The sequence below is a fragment of the Malus sylvestris genome, chromosome 9, assembly GCF_916048215.2.
Source record: "Malus sylvestris chromosome 9, drMalSylv7.2, whole genome shotgun sequence".
Classification (NCBI taxonomy): Eukaryota; Viridiplantae; Streptophyta; class Magnoliopsida; order Rosales; family Rosaceae; genus Malus; species Malus sylvestris.
The window spans coordinates 2,794,082-2,814,165 of record NC_062268.1 but is presented as its reverse complement, the minus strand read 5'-3'; the positions used below and the strand labels follow the sequence as shown (position 1 = coordinate 2,814,165).

The window sequence follows — 20,084 nt, the reverse complement described above, 5'->3', positions numbered from 1 at the left end:
TAAAAAAGCTGCTTGTTACAATGAAAATGAACGCTAAACTCATTTGTCTCGATCAAAGCGTCAAGCAGGAAATTAAGTAATTGCTTTGTTGATCACAACTGATGATCATGGCAGAAAGTCTTATTTTTTCTTTCCATTGAGAAAATATATTATGTTTTACGAACCTATAAAACCAGTGCAGTTGGTAATCGTAAGTGATAAACTAATATCAATGTGACAAAATTGATAGAGCTAGCAGCACCGGTCCACAATGAATTTTAATTAGTCCAGCCCCGTTGACTGTAGTAAAACTAATAAAGTAATAACTTTAATGTAATGTAATTAGCAGCAAGCTAATAATATTCTTTTTCTAATCTAGAGATGTAAATAATGGCAAGGGTGAAGAAAGTTGGTTCCACCATAAAATTAATTGGCAATATAGGAAATAGTCCAACCTCTTATACGCTCATGTAATGTCCATCCTCTCATCAATATGAGACTCATTCTCAACAGTCCCCCACACGTGAACAACACAACGGGATCACATGGACAACACAACAAGATAGTGTGGTTGTGGGGATCATGTGGCTGTTTGGCTTCTATGATTCTATAAGATTTCAAGGTGATTTGAATTGATCCATCTATTTGTCAGCAATTTGTGAAAGAAGTTCTTCAAATGATAGAGCTCGACGAAATCAAAGACGAATTAGTTGGCACGCCTGGTGGTAGTGGGATATCGACAGAGCAACGAAAAGGACTTACAATAGCGGTAGAGCTTGTTTCAAATCCATCCATAATATTTATGGACGAACCAACCTCAGGTTTAGATGCTAGAGCAGCTGCTATAGTCATGAGAGTTGTGAAAAATATTGTTAGCACAAGGAGGACAGTTATATGCACTATTCACCAGCCAAGTATTGATATCTTTGAAGCATTCGACGAGGTGATTGACTAGTGAGATTCTATACATGAAACTTCTTTTCGAACGACTCCACTCAAAGTTGTTTGGGAGCATATGCTCCTATCAACTTTACACAGGCCACACAAAAGAAGTACTTTGATCCTATTAGACGGGAGATGGTGAAGAAGCTAGGACAGAAGGGTAGAGTTCAAGAGAGTAGAATGCGTTTAGGAACGTGGAATATAGGAACCTTAACGGGAAAATCTATGGAAGTAGTGGAAGTTATGGTGAGGAGAAGGATAAATATTATGTGCCTACAAGAAATTAAGTGGGTTGGTCTTAAGGCAAATGATCTAGAAAACTCAGGGTTTAAGCTTTGGTATTCGGGCACAAATAGAACGAGAAACGGTGTTGGCATCATTGTGGACAAGACCTTGACACAAGATGTTGTAGATGTCAAAAGGGTAGGAGATAGAATCATGGCAATCAAGATTGTAATAGGACAAGAACTCATCAATGTGATTAGTGCGTACGAACCTCAAGTAGGGTTGGATACGAGTTCGAAGGAGAAATTTTGGGAAGACCTTGGAGACTTGGTGCAAGGAATTGCTCAGACAGAGAAGTTATTTATAGGAGGAGATTTAAATGGACACGTGGGCAGGGAGACAGGCAACTATGGAGGTTTTCATGGTGGCTATGGTTTTGGGGAGAGAAATGAGGATGGGGAAGCTATCTTGGATTTTGCAATGACATATGATCTCTTTTTAGCCAACACCTTCTTTAAGAAGAGAGAAGAACATGTGATCACCTACAAGAGTGGGTCGTCAAAAACACAAATAGATTTTCTTCTAATGAGGAAAGGGGATCGTATAACTTGTAAGGATTGCAAAGTTATACCGGGGGAGAGCTTGGCTAATCAACATCGCTTGTTGGTGATGGATGTACATATCAAAAGAGTGAGAAAAAAGAACAAGACTTGGAAGTGCCCAAAGACTAGATGGTGGAATCTAAAAGGAGAAAAACAAGTCATTTTCAAAGAGCAAGTAATCACCCAGTGTGTGTGGGATAGAGAGGGGGAAGCTAGCCAAATGTGAGATTCCATGGCTAGCTGTATCCGAAAAGTAGCAAAAGAGGTATTAGGAGAGTCCAAGGGCTTTGCTCCACACCAAAAGGAATCTTGGTGGTGGAATGAGGAGGTACAAACAAAGGTGAAGGCTAAGAAGGAATGTTGTAAAGCCTTATACAAGGATAGGACCGATGAAAATGGTGAAAGGTATAGAAGAGCGAAGCAAGAGGCGAAGAAAGCTGTGAGAGAAGCTAAGTTAGCGGCTTATGACGATATGTATAAGCGACTAGATACCAAAGAAGGAGAGTTGGATATCTATAAACTAGCTAGAGCAAGGGAAAAGAAGACAATGGACCTAAACCAAGTGAGGTGCATCAAGGATGAGGATGGAAAGGTTCTTGCTACAGAGAACACGGTCAAAGACAGATGGAGAGGTTATTTTCATAATCTTTTCAATGAAGGACATGAAAGGAGTACTCCTTTAGGGGAGTTGAGTAACTCAGAAGAGTGTAGAAACTACTCCTTTTATCGTCGAATCAGGAAGGAAGAAGTGGTTGTAGCTTTGAAGAAGATGAAGCATAGAAAAGCAGTGGGCCCAGACGATATACCGATTGAAGTGTGGAAAGCCTTGGGAGAGACAGGTATAGCATGACTCACTGACCTTTTCAATAGGATTTTGAAAACGAAGAAGATGCCAAACGAGTGGCGAAAGAGCACCTTGGTGCCTATTTACAAGAATAAGGGCGACGTACAAAATTGCATGAACTATAGGGGTATTAAGCTAATGAGTCATACAATGAAACTCTGGGAGAGAGTCATTAAGCATAGATTGAGGCAAGAGACACGGGTTTCGGACAATTAATTCAGGTTCATGCCAGGGCGCTCAACCATGGAGGCAATCTATCTCTTACGAAGATTGATGGAAAGATATAGAGATGGGAAAAAGGATTTACACATGGTCTTTATAGATTTGGAAAAAGCGTATGATAGGGTCCCAAGAGACATTCTTTGGAGGATTTTAGAGAAGAAAGGAGTACGAGTAGCATATATCCAAGCTATAAAGGATATGTATGAAGGAGCAAAGACTGCCGTAAGAACTCATGAAGGACAAACCGAAAGCTTCCCCATAACTGTAGGATTACATCAAGGCTCATCCTTAAGTCCTTACCTTTTTGCGTTGGTAATGGATGAGTTAACAGGACATATTCAAGATGATATTCCTTGGTGTATGCTTTTCGCAGACGATATAGTGTTGATAGATGAAACTCAGGAAGGGGTAAATGCGAAGCTTAACCTTTGGATAAAGTGTTGGAATCTAAAGGTCTTCGCCTAAGCCGATCAAAGACAGAATATATGGAGTGCAAGTTCAGTGCAAATGGAGGCCAAAATGAGTTAGGGGTGAGGATCGGAGATCAGGAAATACCAAAGAGCGATCGTTTTCGCTACCTATGATTTATCTTGCAAAAGAACGGAGAATTAGATGGAGATCTCAACCATATAATACAAGCTGGATGGATGAAGTGGAAGAGTGCATCCGGCGTGTTGTGTGATCGTCGTATGCCACTGAAGCTTAAGGGAAAATTTTATAGGACGACAATAAGGCCGGTAATGCTGTATGGCACAGAATGTTGGGCGGTGAAGCACCAACACGTACACAAAATGGGTGTAGCGGAGATGAGGATGCTTCGTTGGATGTGTGGGCACACGAGAAATGATAAGATTAGGAATGAGGATATCCGAGGTAAAGTAGGAGTAGCCGAAATTGAAGGAAAACTGAGAGAAAATCGGTTACGGTGGTTTGGACATGTGCAAAGAAGGCCTACTGACGCTCCGGTTAGAAGATGCGACTACGGGACAGAGGTTCAGGGCCGAAGAGGTAGAGGAAGACCTAGGAAAACTTTGGAAAAAACTCTAAGAAAAGACTTAGAGTACTTGGATCTAACGGATGACATGACACAGGATCGAGCACAATGGCGTTCTAAGATTCATATAGCCGACCCGACTCAGTGACTTGGATTTTTCAAGTCTCCAATCGAGAAGTTTTCCCCACTCGGGAAATTAAGGGAACACTACCTCAACCTACATGCTCCACTCACAAAGCTTCAACATACAAGCTTCAACAAAAGAAAAATTCAAAGAACTTAGTGAAGAAGACTTTGGTGTATTTAACACAATACGTTGAAATGAAACAAAGCTTATTTATTGATATCTCCAATAAGTTAAAAATATGTACATATACATGAGTCAAATAAACAAACAAGAGGGAGCCTTCACAAAGGTTGCTTAGGAGAAGTCTCAGCAGTCGGCAGAGCCTCAGAAAGAGAAGGCACCGGAGGGGGATCATTCGGAGCCTCAGTACTGGACAACACCCTAGAAGGAGGAGGCATCGGAGGTTGATCATTTGGAGCTTCATTACGCGGTACAGCCCCAGAAGACGAAGGCAATAAATGCCTTTGGAACAAACCCACAAACCTCTGATGATCATGTAAAATCTGACCATCAGATTCCTTCATCTAGTCAAGCTTCCTCTTCATGTTTGTAGCATAGTCATGAGCGAGCCGGTGCAACTGTTTATTCTCATGCTTGAGCCCTCTAATCTCCTGTTTGAGACTCATCACTTCAGCCGCCAATGATTCAACTTGGCGGGTTCGAGCAAATAGGCGTTGGGCCATATTAGACACAGAACCTGCACACTGAACACTGAGAGCCAGAGAATCCTTAACAGCCAACTCATCAGACCGTTTGGAAAATAGTCTATTATCTTTGGGAGTGAGAAGGTTCCTGGCCACCACCGCAGCGGTCATATCATTCTTCATCACGGAATCCCCAACGGTAAAAGGACCAGTAGGGGATAAGAAGGATGGGCGCCATATGTTGTCTGGAGAATGCGTGGCTGCCTCTTCAACAAGGTTCAAGTCAAAACGACGGTCGGAGGGGTCAGACATTTTCAAAGGTGTTGAAGAGAAAAGAGGTCGGACAAATCAAGATCTTAGAAATGCAAGAAGGAAGCTTCTATTGGTGGAGATTCAAGTGTGCTTTGGAATTTAATACCAGCCTCTATAAAAATCCGCACTCGATGGAGCTTCAGAAATCGAAGAGGCGCCTGCTCAGAAATCGAAAAGGCGTTTGCTTTCTCAAAAACTGGGTTGCTCAGAGACCACGATGGCCGATCTTAAGAATCAAAGAGGCGTTTGCTTTCTCAAAAGCTGGGCTGCTCAAAGACCACGAAGGTTGATCGCAGAAATCGAAGAGGCGCTTGCTTTCTCAAAAGCTGGGCTGCTCAGAGACCACGAGGGCCGATCTCAGAAATCGAAGAGGCACCTGCTTTTTCAGCCTTGTCAGCACCTGTCACATGCACACTCAACTTTGCAGAAATTACGGGCATTCTGTCGAAGATTTCTAGTGAAGTAGAAAGCACGTGAATGTTACTGTTCAATCATTCACTTTCCACACGCAACATCAGCTCACGGGTACCACAGATAACTTTGCCAAAAATCTCTGACAAAGTTTAGACACGTGAAGCTTACAGTTCCCATTACATCGCTATGACCAAGAAGGGTAAAAGAATAGCAAATAAACAGTACTAACAAAGTTTAGACACATAAATTTTGAAGGTCTAGTTACCATATTATTACCCACAAGGGTAAAGGAACATGACCATTACTGGATAATTGGAAAGTCCTTGTGGGTCAACCTCTGTGCTCCGTGGCAAGGTAGACTAGCAAACAGGCCTAACCTTTACTCACATTCGAGAAAACACTCCCAACAAGATTGCTTGCTTCAAGATCGAAGAGGCACCGTCCTCCGAATCTCGAGAGCCAGACTCCCAACATGATTACTTTCTTAAAAAGCGACGAGACACCGCTCTCCGAATCTCGAGAGCCAGACTCCTAGCAGGATTGCTTTCTCAAAAATCGAAGAGGCACCGTTCTCCGAATCTCGAGAGATAGATCCCAGACAGGATTGCTTGTTCGAAAACCTAAGAGGCACCGCTTTCTCAACTTCGAGAGCCCCTTAGATAAAGCTTGTCTGTAATCCTCACACCATTTTCCCAACTTCGAGAGCCAGATCTCCTTGGATAAAGCTTGTCTGTAATCTTCACACGTAACATCAGCTTTCCAGATACCACAGCCCACTTTTTCAAAGTGCTTTGACAGAGTTAAAACATGTGAAACTGGCAGCTCCCACTACCGTGCTATGACCAAACAGGGTAAAAGAATAGTATTACTCCTTGTTAGGGAGACTCCTATATATGTCGACCTCCATCCTCAACGGACAGGCAGACCTGCAAAAATGCTCAACCCTTCCTCATATCTGAGAGGGCACTCCCAACGAAGCCTCTCGAAATACTCAGCTTTCTTTCCCCCCGAGAATACCTCTGCAAACAAGCTACATTAGAGCAAGAATATCTCATATCATCAGGGTTAAAAGCAAGAGTATCCCATATCATGCTTTTTCCCTGTCTTTTCCTTTGGCCTTGTTCTTACCTGCAAGACAAGGAGAAAGAGCGCAATCAGTCAGTACTTGGAATCAAGCTTCCAGTCCGGAACTGACTGCCTGGAACCCTATTGCTCTCGAGTACTCATCTTCAACATCTTATGCTTCCCGAGAAGATACCACATCTGCCTGAGGAATAAATAGGGCAAGTGAGAAGGATACAAGGAAGCATGTGGAGACAAGCGCAATAGAACACGTGCCGATACATCCACTACTTTGTCAACAGCAAAAGTATCCCATATCAGCAGGGTCGAACGTACTCTAGATTTGATGGACTTGTTTTGACCCTCAAATTCTTCAGTCGGCCTTATACTCTGGCGGAAACAAGAAAACCCTCCAGCCCAGTTCAAGAATAAGCCTGTGGAAAGTTACTTCTTCAAAAGCAAAAGTATCTCATATCACCTTTTCTCCTTTTCTTCTCTTTATCCTTCATGCTACCTGCAAGATAAGGAGAAGGATAACAATCAGCCGAAACTCGAAATCAAACTTCTGATCTGGGACTGATTGCTTGGAGCTCTGATTGCTTACCTTGTCTGTCACCTCTTTCAGCAGATCCCCTAGCTCGCCGACTTGGGGGACTCATACTACATGGTTTGTATCGCGCTTGACCAAGCCTGAAACTACAAGTAAGCGTTAAGTGAAATTGATACATTACCTTGTGCATTTCCACCAGTTAAAGATACCACCCCTGGAGGGAGGAAGAGTACTTCCAAAGAAGATGCCACATCTACCTATGAGACAGATAAGGCAAGTGAAGACGATACCACACTTCGGTACTTAAAAGTTTCGTGATTACGAGATCATTCTTCCACAATATTTCCTAATGTCATTTGTACTAAATCATTCACTTGTACTCACTAAAGGAGAGCTTGAACCTATATATTGTGTAAACCCTTCACAATTAATGAGAACTCCTTTACTCCGTGGACGTAGCCAATCTGGGTAAACCACGTACATCTTGTGTTTGCTTCCTGTCTCTATCCATTTACATACTTATCCACACTAATGACCGGAGCAATCTAGCGAGGATCACAAACTTAATATTTAAGATGATATTCTTTGGTGTATGCTTTTCGCAAACGATATAGTGTTGATAGATGAAACGCAGGAAGGGGTAAACACGAAGCTTAACCTTTGGAGAGAAGTGTTGGAATCTAAAGGTCCTCGCCTAAGCCGATCAAAGACAGAATATATGGAGTGCAAGTTCAGTGCAAACGGAGGCCAAAATGAGTTAGGGGTGAGGATCGGAGATCAGGAAATACCAAAGAGCGACCGTTTTCGCTACCTAGGATCTATCTTGCAAAAGAACGGAGATTTTGATGGAGATCTCACCCATAGAATACAAGCTGGATGGATGAAGTGGAAGAGTGCATCCGGCGTGTTGTGTGACCGTCGTAGGCCACTGAAGCTCAAGGGAAAATTTTATAGGACGGCAATAAGGCCGGCAATGCTGTATGGCATAGAATGTTGGGCGGTGAAGCATCAACACGTAGGTGTAGTGGAGATGAGGATGCTTCGTTGGATGTGTGGGCACATGAGAAAGGATAAGATTAGGAATGAGGATATCCGAGGTAAAGTAGGAGTAGCCGAAATTGACGGAAAGATGAGAGAAAATCGGTTACGGTGGTTTGGACATGTGCAAAGAAGGCCTACTGACGCTCCGGTTCGAAGATGTGACCACAGGACAGAGGTTCAGGGCCAAAGGGGTAGAGGAAGACCTAGGAAAACTTTGGAAGAGACCCTAAGAAAAGACTTAGAGTACTTGGATCTAACGGAGGACATGACACAAAACCGAGTGCAATGGCGTTCTAGGATTCATATAGCCGACCCCACTTAGTGGGAAAAGGCTTTGTTGTTGTTGTTGTTGTAGTACATAAATAGGAAATAACATATCAGGTTAATCTTTGTACAGCTTATTCTGATGAAAAGAGGAGGACAAGTAATATACAACGGGGAGCTGGGCCGAAATTCAAGTAAGCTTATCGAATACTTTGAGGTAAAGTTATTTGATGACATGAACACTCTTTTCCTTGGTTTTCATATCTGATTGACTGATACACAGTTCAATTATGTAAACTCTCAATTTTCTCTCGCTTGATGTTACAGGCTATTCCTGGTGCTCCAAAAATCAAAGAGAATTACAACCCAGCAACTTGGATGTTAGAGGTCACCAGTTCTTCTGCAGAAGCTCAACTTGCCATAGATTTTGCTCATCTCTACAAAGACTCACACCTATGCCAGTGAGCATTACTACATTATCATATCCAACATATGAGCTTTACTCAAAACACTTCCATATTAAAAAAATCCATTATATTGTTGAATCATCTTACTGAATCAAACCCATTATTTTTTGTGCTATTCAGGAGGAACAACCAACTAGTTAGAGATCTCCAAATTCCAGAACAAGGCTCAGAGGAACTACATTTCTCTACTCGCTTTCCACAAAGTGGGTGGGAGCAATTCAAAGCAGGCTTATGGAAGCGGCATCTCACCTACTGGAGAAGTCCGAGATACAACCTGGGGAGATTGATTTTTACTGCAGCATGTTCTTTGTTATTTGGAGCACTTCTTTGGCAGAAGGGACAGAAAATGTAAGTCCATCAACTATGAAAACCAAGTCTTATGGGTTCTATGAAGTCATATTTTAACAATTTATTAATATACCTACCATCTAAAACGCCTTTTTTTCTTTGTTCTGAAGAGATGGTGAACAAGATTTCTTCAACATTCTAGGAGCAATGTTCGTTTTTACTTCAATGCATGGGAGTCGGCAACTGTTCCTCCGTTTTGCCATTCGTAGCTACTGAGCGCAGTATTGTATACCGAGAAAGGTTTGCTGGAATGTACTCTTCATGGGCATATTCGTTTTCACAGGTGATCCTATTCCAAAATCATTCCTAGACCATATTTTAGCAATTCCAAAGTTGGATAATTTTACTAAAACTCCTATATTTTTCAGGTGATCGTAGAAATTCTATATATAACGCTACAACCAGCTTTATTTTCGACGATTACATATCTGGCTATAAATTTCCACTGGTCACTCTACAAAGCATTTTGGTATTTCTATACTATGTTTTGTACATTGCTCTGCTTCAACTTCTTCGGTATGCTGCTTGTTTCTTTGACCCCAACTTTTCAAGTGGCTTCAGTATTGGCAAGTTTCTGCTACACTATGATCAATTTGTTCTCAGGATTCCTCATACCTGGACCAGTAATCAAACTCTTATCTTTACTTGCTGAACAAGAAACAATTTTGCATACTAGTGGATACGGAAACCCTAAAAAACACTTAACTTTGACTTTCTTTCCTCTTGCAGAAAATTCCTGTATGGTGGATTTGGGGTTACTGGATTTGCCCTCTAGCCTGGTCCTTAAAAGGTTTTCTCACTTCACAGTACGGCGATCTGGAGAAGGAAATAGTAGTACGTGGAGAGCAAAAGGCAATCGGCGCTTTCTTAGAAAGTATTTACGGGTATAACTACAACGATCTAGGAGTCGTAGCAGCTGTTCTTTTTGCATTTCCACTAGTCTTTGCATTAGCTTTTGCAGGTGCAACGGAAAAATTATACTTTCAGAGGAGGTAATTATAATTAATAACGTCTTCCAACCTACTGAAGTTGCAATGCATCCATATACTGTACCCATTTCAACTAAAGTCAGTGTTGAAGGAATGGGATCCCAGCTGCTTGGCCTCATCAAGATTAGTGATTCTCTGTGTACAAGAACTTCTCTGTCTGAAATTCCTTACTAGTACCTTATTTTTTGCTTTACTGTCTCACAATCTTCATTTCAGTGTTTGTCCAAGTGTTTGTAGTAATTTCTTTATTCTCTTGTGTAGTTTTTTCCTCGCTAATAAAAATTTGGCACATTATTAATGATATGTTTATTTAAAACGAGATAGTTCAGCAATAGGAATTTACTTGACTATTTTGGTCCCATACGCTCCATTTATACGACATCAACACATTAACATATACTTTTTCGCAATCTCACAACAATTAATAATGATATTGTATTTGATGATCGGTCGATATGGAGCTTGTTGCCCATGTTTATGACCAGTTCCTATCTTTTTTGGGCTTATATGTATCAGCCGTAAGGTGATTAGCAGGTCATTTTGTATGTCTATATTTATTTATTCTTATATTTTTAGGGATCTTCCACCAAATCCACCCAATCAATCAGGGGATCCGGGGCATTGAAATTTGATCCAACAGCTAAAAACAAGGATCCCTATAATAACTTTAGCCGTTATATCAAATTTCAAGGACCCGAATCCCTTGATTGGATGGATTTGATGGAAGGAATCCGAAGATAATCCCTTTCCTTTCCTAGATATAGTACTCAACAAAGCCAACGTTGTCATATATTAATCGAATTTATTTGCCTCATTAGTCCTTTCTGTGTCTAAATAAACTCTTTTGACTTTTGCATGACTGTCTTCCACCTACTGAAGTATACTTTTTAAGTTAGAGATGACAAATCAATTTATTATGTTGTTAATGGGTATCCATTAAAACGCGTTTTAGATCTGTCTTCCAACCACTGAAGTGTACTTTTGCAAGACTGTCTTCCACCTATTGAAGGCCACACCTCCCACCTCATCCTTCCAATCCACCTTTTTCGGTCTGTTTTCGGGCGAGAGAAATGACGGACGTAATAAAACAAAATGCACTTATGATTTGGTTTGGTTTGGTTTTGTTTTGTTTTTTTTCCTTTTAAGGCATATTGACATATGGTTGATGAGTTCGTTCAAATAGTCAACTTGCCGCGTTCTTTGCTTATAAGTTTGAGATTGTCGACTAAAGTCAACCGCTAACTTCTGCAGATTATTCCAATTTCAGGGCATCTATAAACTTCCATGAATCTTTTGTACAACAGGCCAGCTCGAGTTTATGGCACAGGCCAGGGTAAATTTAACTGGTTTCGTTCAAGAAATCAACAGAACTTGACGAATGTGTTTGGATGAGAACGATTTGTAAATGTGATACAATTGACCTTACACGAACTATGTGTAAGCTACAAGCTTAAAAACGTGTTTGAAATTATTTGTGTTGGAACTAATTTGTTTGTACCATACTTCATCAACCCTGAAACTATCGAGTACCTGTCAATCTTATACTTTTGAAGAGTTACTAAAGACTTCATGTTGAGGCATCCTTGCCGAAGCACATGAGTTCATCTACAATCAACGTGACACATATGGACACCCGAATAAAGATCATTGAGTCCTGCATCGACCACAAACGAAAGCAGTAAACTTTCCTCTACGATAAAAGGAGATCATTTTCCTACAATTCATCCCCTAATAACATTATTTTACTTAATTCATTATTATAACACTAATGATGATTATAGAACCTTTGTATCATGTAAACTGTACATCATTAATAAGGAACTCTTCTACCCTTGTGGACGTTGCCCAACTTAGGGTGTATCACGTACAACTAGTGTTCGCTTTCCTATCTCTTTCTCTTACATAGTGCCTACACTCAGTGACCAAAGCAATCTTGCGAATGTCACACCTTGACACTTTACGTTGTTCCAAAGTCAATCCAATTTTGTGCATTAACATAATTAATATTTACATTGGCTAGAGTGGATGTGCTCTCTCCTATCAAGTGAAGTTTAAATCTCTTTAATTATAGTTAAAAATAATTCAATGTGAAATATCATTAATAAATACTAATTAAAAATGATGGTGTTATCCACACAGTTATTTTTACCTATCACATCTCTCTGCCTTAATTTTCGACCGTCAGATCGAATGAATTGAAGAAGATCAATGTACAAAAATTAATAAAGACGTGTAAAAGGTAAAAAAAGTGATGTGAGTCCTAAAAAATGTAGCAGATTCTGATTGCATACTACTTCAATAAAACCAAGTTCCTTTCTCAATTGGTAATTACCTTCGAAAAGGGGAAATATGTGAATACGAAAAATATACAAAGTCGGTTCTACCCCACTCGACGACAAACAGAGAAGGGTATTTTTGGCTGTTCGAGCTTATTCCCGGTTGCAAGTAAATCATTCAATTTTACAACATCTTTGCTCATTTTTCAAAAACACTCCAGAAACAAACGGTCGTCGTTTAGATCATGCAACTCGGCACAGCGTCTACTTCCTTCTCTATTCCAGTTTTAACCCCCAACAAAGCCCATAATTACACCGCCGTACCCTTCACCTTCAACCACCGCGAACCAAAACCCAGAACCTGTTTCCGACCCATTGGATTCTCATCTTCTTCGCCAAGCAGAAATGTCTGGAGGAGAACCCCGCAGCTCAAAACGGCGCCGTCTCCCTCCTCCACGCCGTCCCACCAGAACCGCCGCCCCAGAAACCAGCAAGGTCCGTCGCATTTGGACCACAGCGTCGACATGGACGAGCTCCTGTCATCAATCGGACAGACCCAGAACGAGCAGGAACTGTACTCTCTAATGTCGGCCTACAAAGGCCGGCAGCTGTCGATTCGGTTCATGGTTTCGCTGCTCTCGCGGGAGTCTGATTGGCAGCGGTCACTCGCTATCCTCGATTGGATTAACGAGGAAGCTCTGTACACTCCCTCCGTGTTCGCTTACAATGTTGTGATACGCAACGTGCTTCGCGCCAAGCAGTGGGAGATTGCACACGGACTGTTCGACGAAATGCGCCAGAGAGCGCTGGCACCTGATAGGTACACTTATTCGACGCTGATTACTTCTTTCGGGAAGGCGGGTATGTTTGATTCGGCGCTCTCTTGGCTCCAGAAGATGGAACAGGACCGTGTGCCCGGCGATCTTGTTCTGTACAGCAACTTGATTGAGCTTTCGCGTAAGTTGTGTGATTATTCCAAGGCAATTTCCATTTTTTCGAGGTTGAAGAGGTCGGGGATTATGCCGGACCTTGTGGCTTACAATTCGATGATCAATGTGTTTGGGAAAGCTAGGTTGTTTAGGGAAGCTCGGCTCCTTGTTAAAGAGATGAGGGAGGTTGGTGTTTTGCCAGATACAGTTAGTTATTCGACGCTTTTGAGCATGTACATTGAGAACCAAAAGTTCGTTGAGGCGTTGTCTGTGTTCTCGGAGATGAATGAGGTTAAGTGTCCGCTTGATCTCACGACGTGCAATGTTATGATTGATGTTTACGGGCAGCTCGATATGGCTAAGGAAGCTGACAGGTTGTTTTGGGGCATGAGGAAAATGGGACTTGAACCCAATGTTGTCAGTTACAATACTCTTTTGAGGGTTTATGGCGATGCTGAGCTTTTCGGGGAAGCCATCCATCTTTTTCGATTGATGCAGAGAATGGATATTGAGCAGAACGTTGTCACATACAATACGATGATCAAGATTTATGGGAAGTCACTTGAACACGAAAAAGCTACGAATCTTGTGCAAGAAATGCAGCAGAGAGGGGTTCAGCCAAATGCAATTACATACTCAACGATTATATCTATATGGGGTAAGGCTGGGAAACTGGATCGGGCAGCAATGCTGTTTCAAAAGCTGAGGAGCTCCGGGGTTGAGATTGATCAGGTTCTTTATCAGACCATGATTGTGGCTTATGAGAGAGTAGGCTTGGTTGCTCATGCTAAGCGTTTACTTCATGAGCTCAAGCGCCCAGACAATATCCCTAGGGAGACTGCAATTACGATTCTTGCTAGAGCCGGTCGCATTGAAGAGGCTACATGGGTTTTCCGTCAAGCTTTTGAGGCTGGGGAGGTGAAGGATATATCGGTCTTTGGTTGCATGATTGATCTTTTTTCAAGAAACCGGAAGTACGCGAACTGCGTTGAGGTGTTTGAAAAGATGAGAGTGGCAGGATACTTCCCCGCTTCCAATGTGATTGATCTAGTTCTCAATGCTTATGGAAAGTTACGGGAATTTGAGAAGGCAGATGCTGTATACAGTGAGATGCAGGAAGAAGGGTGTGTTTTCTCCGATGAAGTTCACTTCCAGATGCTTAGTCTTTACGGTGCAAGAAAAGATTTTAAGATGGTAGAGGCACTATTTGAGAGGCTGATCTCTGATCCCAACATCAACAAGAAGGAGTTACATCTCGTCGTTGCCAGCATCTACGAAAGATCAAATAGACTTAACGATGCATCCCGGATCATGAACAAGATGAATGAAAGGCGAATTATGATGTCTTGACCCTCTTTAGAAGTCCATAGCAACGTGTTAAAAATTTACCCTGTTACTGTGAATACGATGTTCTGCCGGTTATTCTGTAGATAATGTACTGCGTGACCAAGTTATAGGCTGCAACACAACGGAACTACGAGTATCCAAATTTTGGACTTGAAAATGTTCTAACTGTACACACCTGCAGAATTGTAAGTCCGTTTTCGCCAATTTCTATGTGGAGGAACCATTAAACCAGTCCTTTTGTTCTTATAGATTGCGGATTTTCAACAGCGCTGAAAAAGCAAGTTGAAGTGTCCTGTTGACAGCTTCTACTTCTCCATGTTTAAAGAGAAAGAGTTTTGACTGCAGTCCCGTTACATGTTGTACTTGTATTTCGAGGTTGGTAAGCGACCATCGTTTGAAAAAATACCTACGATCTCAATTCTTTCTTTCTACTGACTTGTCTCCCCTTTGTTTCCCCCTTTTTTTTTCCAGATTCGACATCGTTAAAAGCTTCTGAACTTATACTTTTGTTGCAAGTAATGTAACTTGGAAGAGATACCTTGTTCTGTATTTAGGGTTTTCCAGCATACATGTTCAATCGTGCATTATACCAAACGCATTGACACCTTTATCTTTTTTTCGTACCATTTTCTGTTGCATTGCTGGATAGGACCGAGGCTCTTTCCGTCCCTCCAGTAGGGGAGATTTTAGCATACAACTGGGATATATTACGGGCACTGTTCTAAAAATCCTCGTCTAGCGCCATCTAGGTGCTAGGTGGTTAACCACCATCCTGATTAATACTTAGGCGTTAGAAAATTAAGAAATGATACCTAGACTTGATGAGAAGCTCGCCTAGACTGCCTAGGCGCTCGTCTAGACTACGGCTCACTTAACAGAAAATAGATAACTTCATTTTGCATTTTATTTTTTTCAATAAATTGTAAGAGACTTGTTGAATACTTAAATGAACGCACATTATATGCTTGTTCTTCATGTTTTCATTATGTTCCAATACTTCATAATATATATGTCATTCTATTTTGTAGTTTATGATGAAATTATATATATTTTAAGTATAAACAGACATTTATTTTACACGAAATATAATAGATTTACTTAAATCCGCTTAGGCGTCCGCCTAAACCCTGCCTAGCCGCCTAAGCGTTCAACCCCAGCCTAACGCCCGACTAGCATCTAGCGTTTTTTAGAATCTTAATTACAATCTTAATTACGAGACGAATGATATGAAGTGATGGTGATTTTTTCCCTCTTGTGAGCATGTCACTGTCTAAGAAGATGTAAATGAATAAACCGAGAAGTCTTGGGATTAAAGAGGTTACATATTCCTAGCCATTCATGGTGGATGATAACCTACTTTCCACTAATTTCAACTTATTTGGGATTTTTGAGAATGTTGGGGGGGGCCATATTAATTCGTAGGCGTAGTTGGTAATTGAGGCTTCAGTGGGTCCCGAATTGGGTAAGACTTCACAGGCAACCGTGACGCTAAATTCTTTCGCATTTGGCCAAAATATTTGAGCTTGAGCCCCGTAATTGGAATCAAATTAACTCACACAGACATAGTTCATCGGAAAAATCGAGTCTAATACGAGTGAGTTCAATTATTGAGTGTAATATATAGATCTTGTGAGCTTGATTTTAACGAATTATGCCTCTCACAACTATCAAACTCACATCACAACAAAAATAATGTTATAGGAATCTAACTTAAGAATCAGGCTGTATATGGGAATTAACTCGCATAAACCTATTAAAGAATACTTAATGTGACGGTTTCTTAAATCAATAAAATGATGCCGTGTTAATAGGTTAAAACATATAACAGCATGTGATAGGCTTTTTATATCGTTATTTTAACGTCCTAGTTGGATGTTAACAGTCAAATAAGGTACCCAAGTCAAGTCGTGCCATATTAAATTCACAATCAACATGCTAAGTGCTTCCAAAATTTCATTAGTGCGTGTGAAAGTGTCCTTTTGACTTTTGGTTCTGGTTATTCAAAAGAAGAAAAAGAAAGTTCATAAAAAAAAAAAACAAAATTTGACTCTTTCTACATGATCTTCTTTGTTAATTATTTTGGCTTAAAAAACAAAGAATGTCCAAAAATCACTATTTTTAATTTGAGAATGGATTTCAGGCTTGTATTTTTTGTGAGTCTTTTTAGTCTTCGAAAATATAGGTTGACTTGACGAAGTCATTAGCTGATCATTTTTTTTAAAACAAGAAACAAAAAAGCACTAATTTTACTATTTTAAGAGTTTTATTCTACAGTCTCGATCTCCCAATTCGAAATATTGTTAGAGTTAGGTCACTGAACTCATGAAATATTCTCTTGAAAATAAAAGAATAATTTTTTTATTTTATGTTATTTTTCATAGAGTTAGCTGATCCCTTTTTAAAAATAAAAATCACTAATTTTACACTTTTTAGAGTTTTATCTACAGTCTCGATCTCCCAATTCGAAATATTGTTAGGGTTTGGTCACTGAACTCCTGAAATATTCTCTTGAAAATAAAAGAATAATTTTTTATTTTATGAAATTTTTCATAAAGTTAGCTGATCCCTTTTATAAAAAAAAATCACTAATTTTACTCTTTTTAGAGTTTTATCTACAGTCTCGATCTCCCAATTCGAAATATTGTTAGAGTTTGGTCACTGAACTCATGAAATATTCTCTTGAAAATAAAAGAATAATTTTTTATTTTATGTTATTTTTTATAGGGAATTATTATTGGCACTCCAAAATTTTCATTTAACATTTCAAACTTTATAAAATTAGAAAGAAAAATACACTTATAAGGAGTGTAGTATGAGATTTTTAAAGTACTAATAACACTTCCATTTTTATATACTATACATTTTGTAATGACGAAGAACATCCACTATATGATGTAATGTTATGCTTATTATACAATAAATATTGGTTAAATTTTTTATCAATACACCTAATCCACCAATACATTATTTTATTTGGCGGTAATGTTGTTTAACTTTGATTAGTTGCTTATTTGTTGAGGAATTATTTTTGCTCACCAATATTTAGTGTGGTGTATGCTCACCACTCTATTTATTATCATTAGATGAGTTTGAATTTCGAGATTTGTACTTATCTACTACACGAATCTTGAAATTCAAACTCATCTAACGGTGATAAATAGAAAGGTAAGCATACACCACACTCAACACTAAATGGTGGTGAGTAAAAATGCATTCATTTGTTGACGTGAGCATTGTGATTTGTTGGTACCATATATTGGGCCTCGTATATTTGGGCCTTGGGCCTTGTATTTGGGCCTCACACTAAAGCCCATACTTTGTAAAAGAGGAGGAGCCCCTTATTCTATAAAAGGGGACTCCTCCCCTCATTCTAAAGGAGGCAAAAAGCCAAGCCTAAGAAGGCTAAGAGAAGCTCTCATTACATTCAGGAGAGACCTCACACCACCGAGGCTCTCCTCTCCCTTCTCTTCTCTCTCTGGGGGACTGCCCCTCAAACACTTGTATCCATACAATTACAGAGAAACAGAATCAACTACAGTGTGGACGTAGCCCAAACATTGGGGTGAACCACGATAAAATCCTTGTGTTCTTTGTGTTCTTCGTGTTTTTGAGCGTTTGTGCGGATTCACGGTCGGATTTACGTTGTTCCAAGACCTCCGGTTTTGTGCATCAACCTTTGGCGCCGTCTGTGGGAAGCGATACTAAAAGTTGTGTCGGTTCTCTTTCATTTTTTCACCTCCACCGTGAATCTGCAATAACCCAACAACCCAAAGCTTCCAGAAAACCCATGGAGCCACCTCCTCTCTCGATCAGTCGCACACAAAAATCGATTTGCAAACCCAAAGAAAACATTTCCTCGTTTGGTTGCGGCTGTCCTTTCTCCTTCTCCCGTCATGTTGCTTTCCCCTTCTCTCCCAGTAAGAGCCTCACGTCACATAACTTGAAACCGACTCTCGTAATTAGCACTTCTCTGAGATTCACGAAAGCAGAAAGCTCGAGAGAGTGAGAGAAAGAAAGCGTAGAGAGAGAGAGAAAGAACCGATGGCTTTGAGCCTAAATTCGATGACCTTCCCGTCTCACAACCTCACTGCCAAGTCCCACAATCTCAGATCTCCAGCCCTGGGAAGCTTCCTCGGCGTCAAGGAGTCCTCCCGCGCCGAAGTTGTCAAGCAAATCTGGGCCCACATCAAACTCCACAACCTGCAGTTTATTCAGTTTCATCTGGAATTCAAAGATCGTCAGAGTCAAATATCCTCTGCTTATCATTGACAACTCTGGCGGTGTTGCGGTACAAGGCTCGCTCTCCTGGACTTTCCCGCCGGCAATTCTCAACCTCATCAACCTGCAAATTCTCAACCTTTCTCGTAGGCGATTCTCAACCTTTAATGGGTGGTGCCGTCGCTAGGATGCAGCCTAATCAGCAGCAGGTGCAGCTCATCGACGACCTGATGGTGATGATGATCCCTCCGTCGTTTCTGAACAAGACATACGATAAGGTGGACGAGCCGGATTCAAATCGGGTCATGTCGTGGAGCAGGGAGGGGGGAGCTTTGGGGTGCGAGACCCACATATTTTTGTGATGAGCCTCATGCCCGAGTACTTCAGGCACAATCATTTCTCAAGCTTTGTGAGGCAGCTTAACACTTACGCACCATTTGAAGAATGCGAAGAGCACTCACAGACGGAGAATAACATATATGTGCGCTGACAGTGGAAATCTAATGGCGATTGCCCAACAAGTCACTCCGCAGCACCAGCAACAACAAACAGCAGCACCACCAACAACAGTTGCATCCAGGAAGTTTAATCCAGAAAAACAGAGAGAACTACAAGCTCTTGATACTGCCTTCCTAAAGCCCGTATTTTCCTTGGGCCCTCAAACTTGGGTCGCTCCCGTAAAATCAGAGCCGAAGCCAATTTACTGGTGGTGCACTGAGCGCGCCCTCGACTGGGACCCTGGTTTTGGACCAGATCTAATTGCCGACGACGATGGTGACGCCACTCACTGCCCTGCCCCGGTAGACCAGATCTGATCGTCGACTCGGTCAGCTAGATCCAACGGTTCTGTTTCCTCTGCTGCTTTCTACGCCTTCATTATCCATCGATCCCTCCAAATCTCTAGCGATCAGAACCTCATCGAAGACACCACGTTCCTGTTTTCTATTTTTGGGTTCTCTGAGGAATTTGATCAGCTCAAAGTCATTGAGGACGCAGACGATGGAAATGGCGGTATCAATTTCGACGCCTACGAAGACATCCCGGTGGAGGCGAGCGACGAGGACATTCCACCACCGGTGGACACATTTGTCGAGATCGATTTGGCCGGTGCAAGTACGTGAAGCCCACGCCGATTCAGCGCCACGCTATTCCAATAGCCATGGTTGGCCGCGGCTTGATAGCCTGTGCTCAGACTGGGTCCGGTTAAACGGCTGCGTTTTGCTTCCCTAGTATCAGTGGGGTCTTAAAGAACGGTGTGGGGTTGTCGCCAGCTCGCGTCGTGGATGAA

At 41.2% G+C, this 20,084-nt stretch overlaps 4 protein-coding genes across 4 annotated transcripts; all 4 read left to right on the top strand.

Annotated features, from left to right (window-relative positions):
- The first annotated feature begins 369 nt into the window (after positions 1–369).
- LOC126582511 (pleiotropic drug resistance protein 3-like) lies at positions 370–10,169 on the top strand. The gene is made up of 7 exons (XM_050246654.1): positions 370–387; positions 632–922; positions 8,356–8,439; positions 8,550–8,683; positions 8,810–8,965; positions 9,405–9,660; positions 9,767–10,169. Exons 1-7 carry the CDS (start codon positions 370–372, stop codon positions 10,031–10,033), a joined length of 1,206 nt encoding a protein of 401 aa, XP_050102611.1. The 3' UTR covers positions 10,034–10,169.
- On the top strand, positions 969–2,775 carry LOC126583648 (uncharacterized). The gene has a single exon (XM_050248113.1). The coding sequence runs from the start codon at positions 1,057–1,059 to the stop codon at positions 1,972–1,974; it is 918 nt and encodes a 305-aa protein (XP_050104070.1). The 5' UTR covers positions 969–1,056; the 3' UTR covers positions 1,975–2,775.
- On the top strand, positions 3,300–8,313 carry LOC126583649 (uncharacterized). Its single transcript, XM_050248115.1, has 2 exons — positions 3,300–3,392; positions 7,729–8,313. Exons 1-2 carry the CDS (start codon positions 3,300–3,302, stop codon positions 8,278–8,280), a joined length of 645 nt encoding a protein of 214 aa, XP_050104072.1. The 3' UTR covers positions 8,281–8,313.
- A 2,324-nt stretch (positions 10,170–12,493) lies between the features above and the next one.
- Positions 12,494–15,188, top strand: LOC126583647 (pentatricopeptide repeat-containing protein At5g39980, chloroplastic). The gene is made up of 2 exons (XM_050248112.1): positions 12,494–14,953; positions 15,050–15,188. Exon 1 carries the CDS (start codon positions 12,548–12,550, stop codon positions 14,579–14,581), a length of 2,034 nt encoding a protein of 677 aa, XP_050104069.1. The 5' UTR covers positions 12,494–12,547; the 3' UTR covers positions 14,582–14,953; positions 15,050–15,188.
- The last annotated feature ends 4,896 nt before the right edge of the window (positions 15,189–20,084 follow it).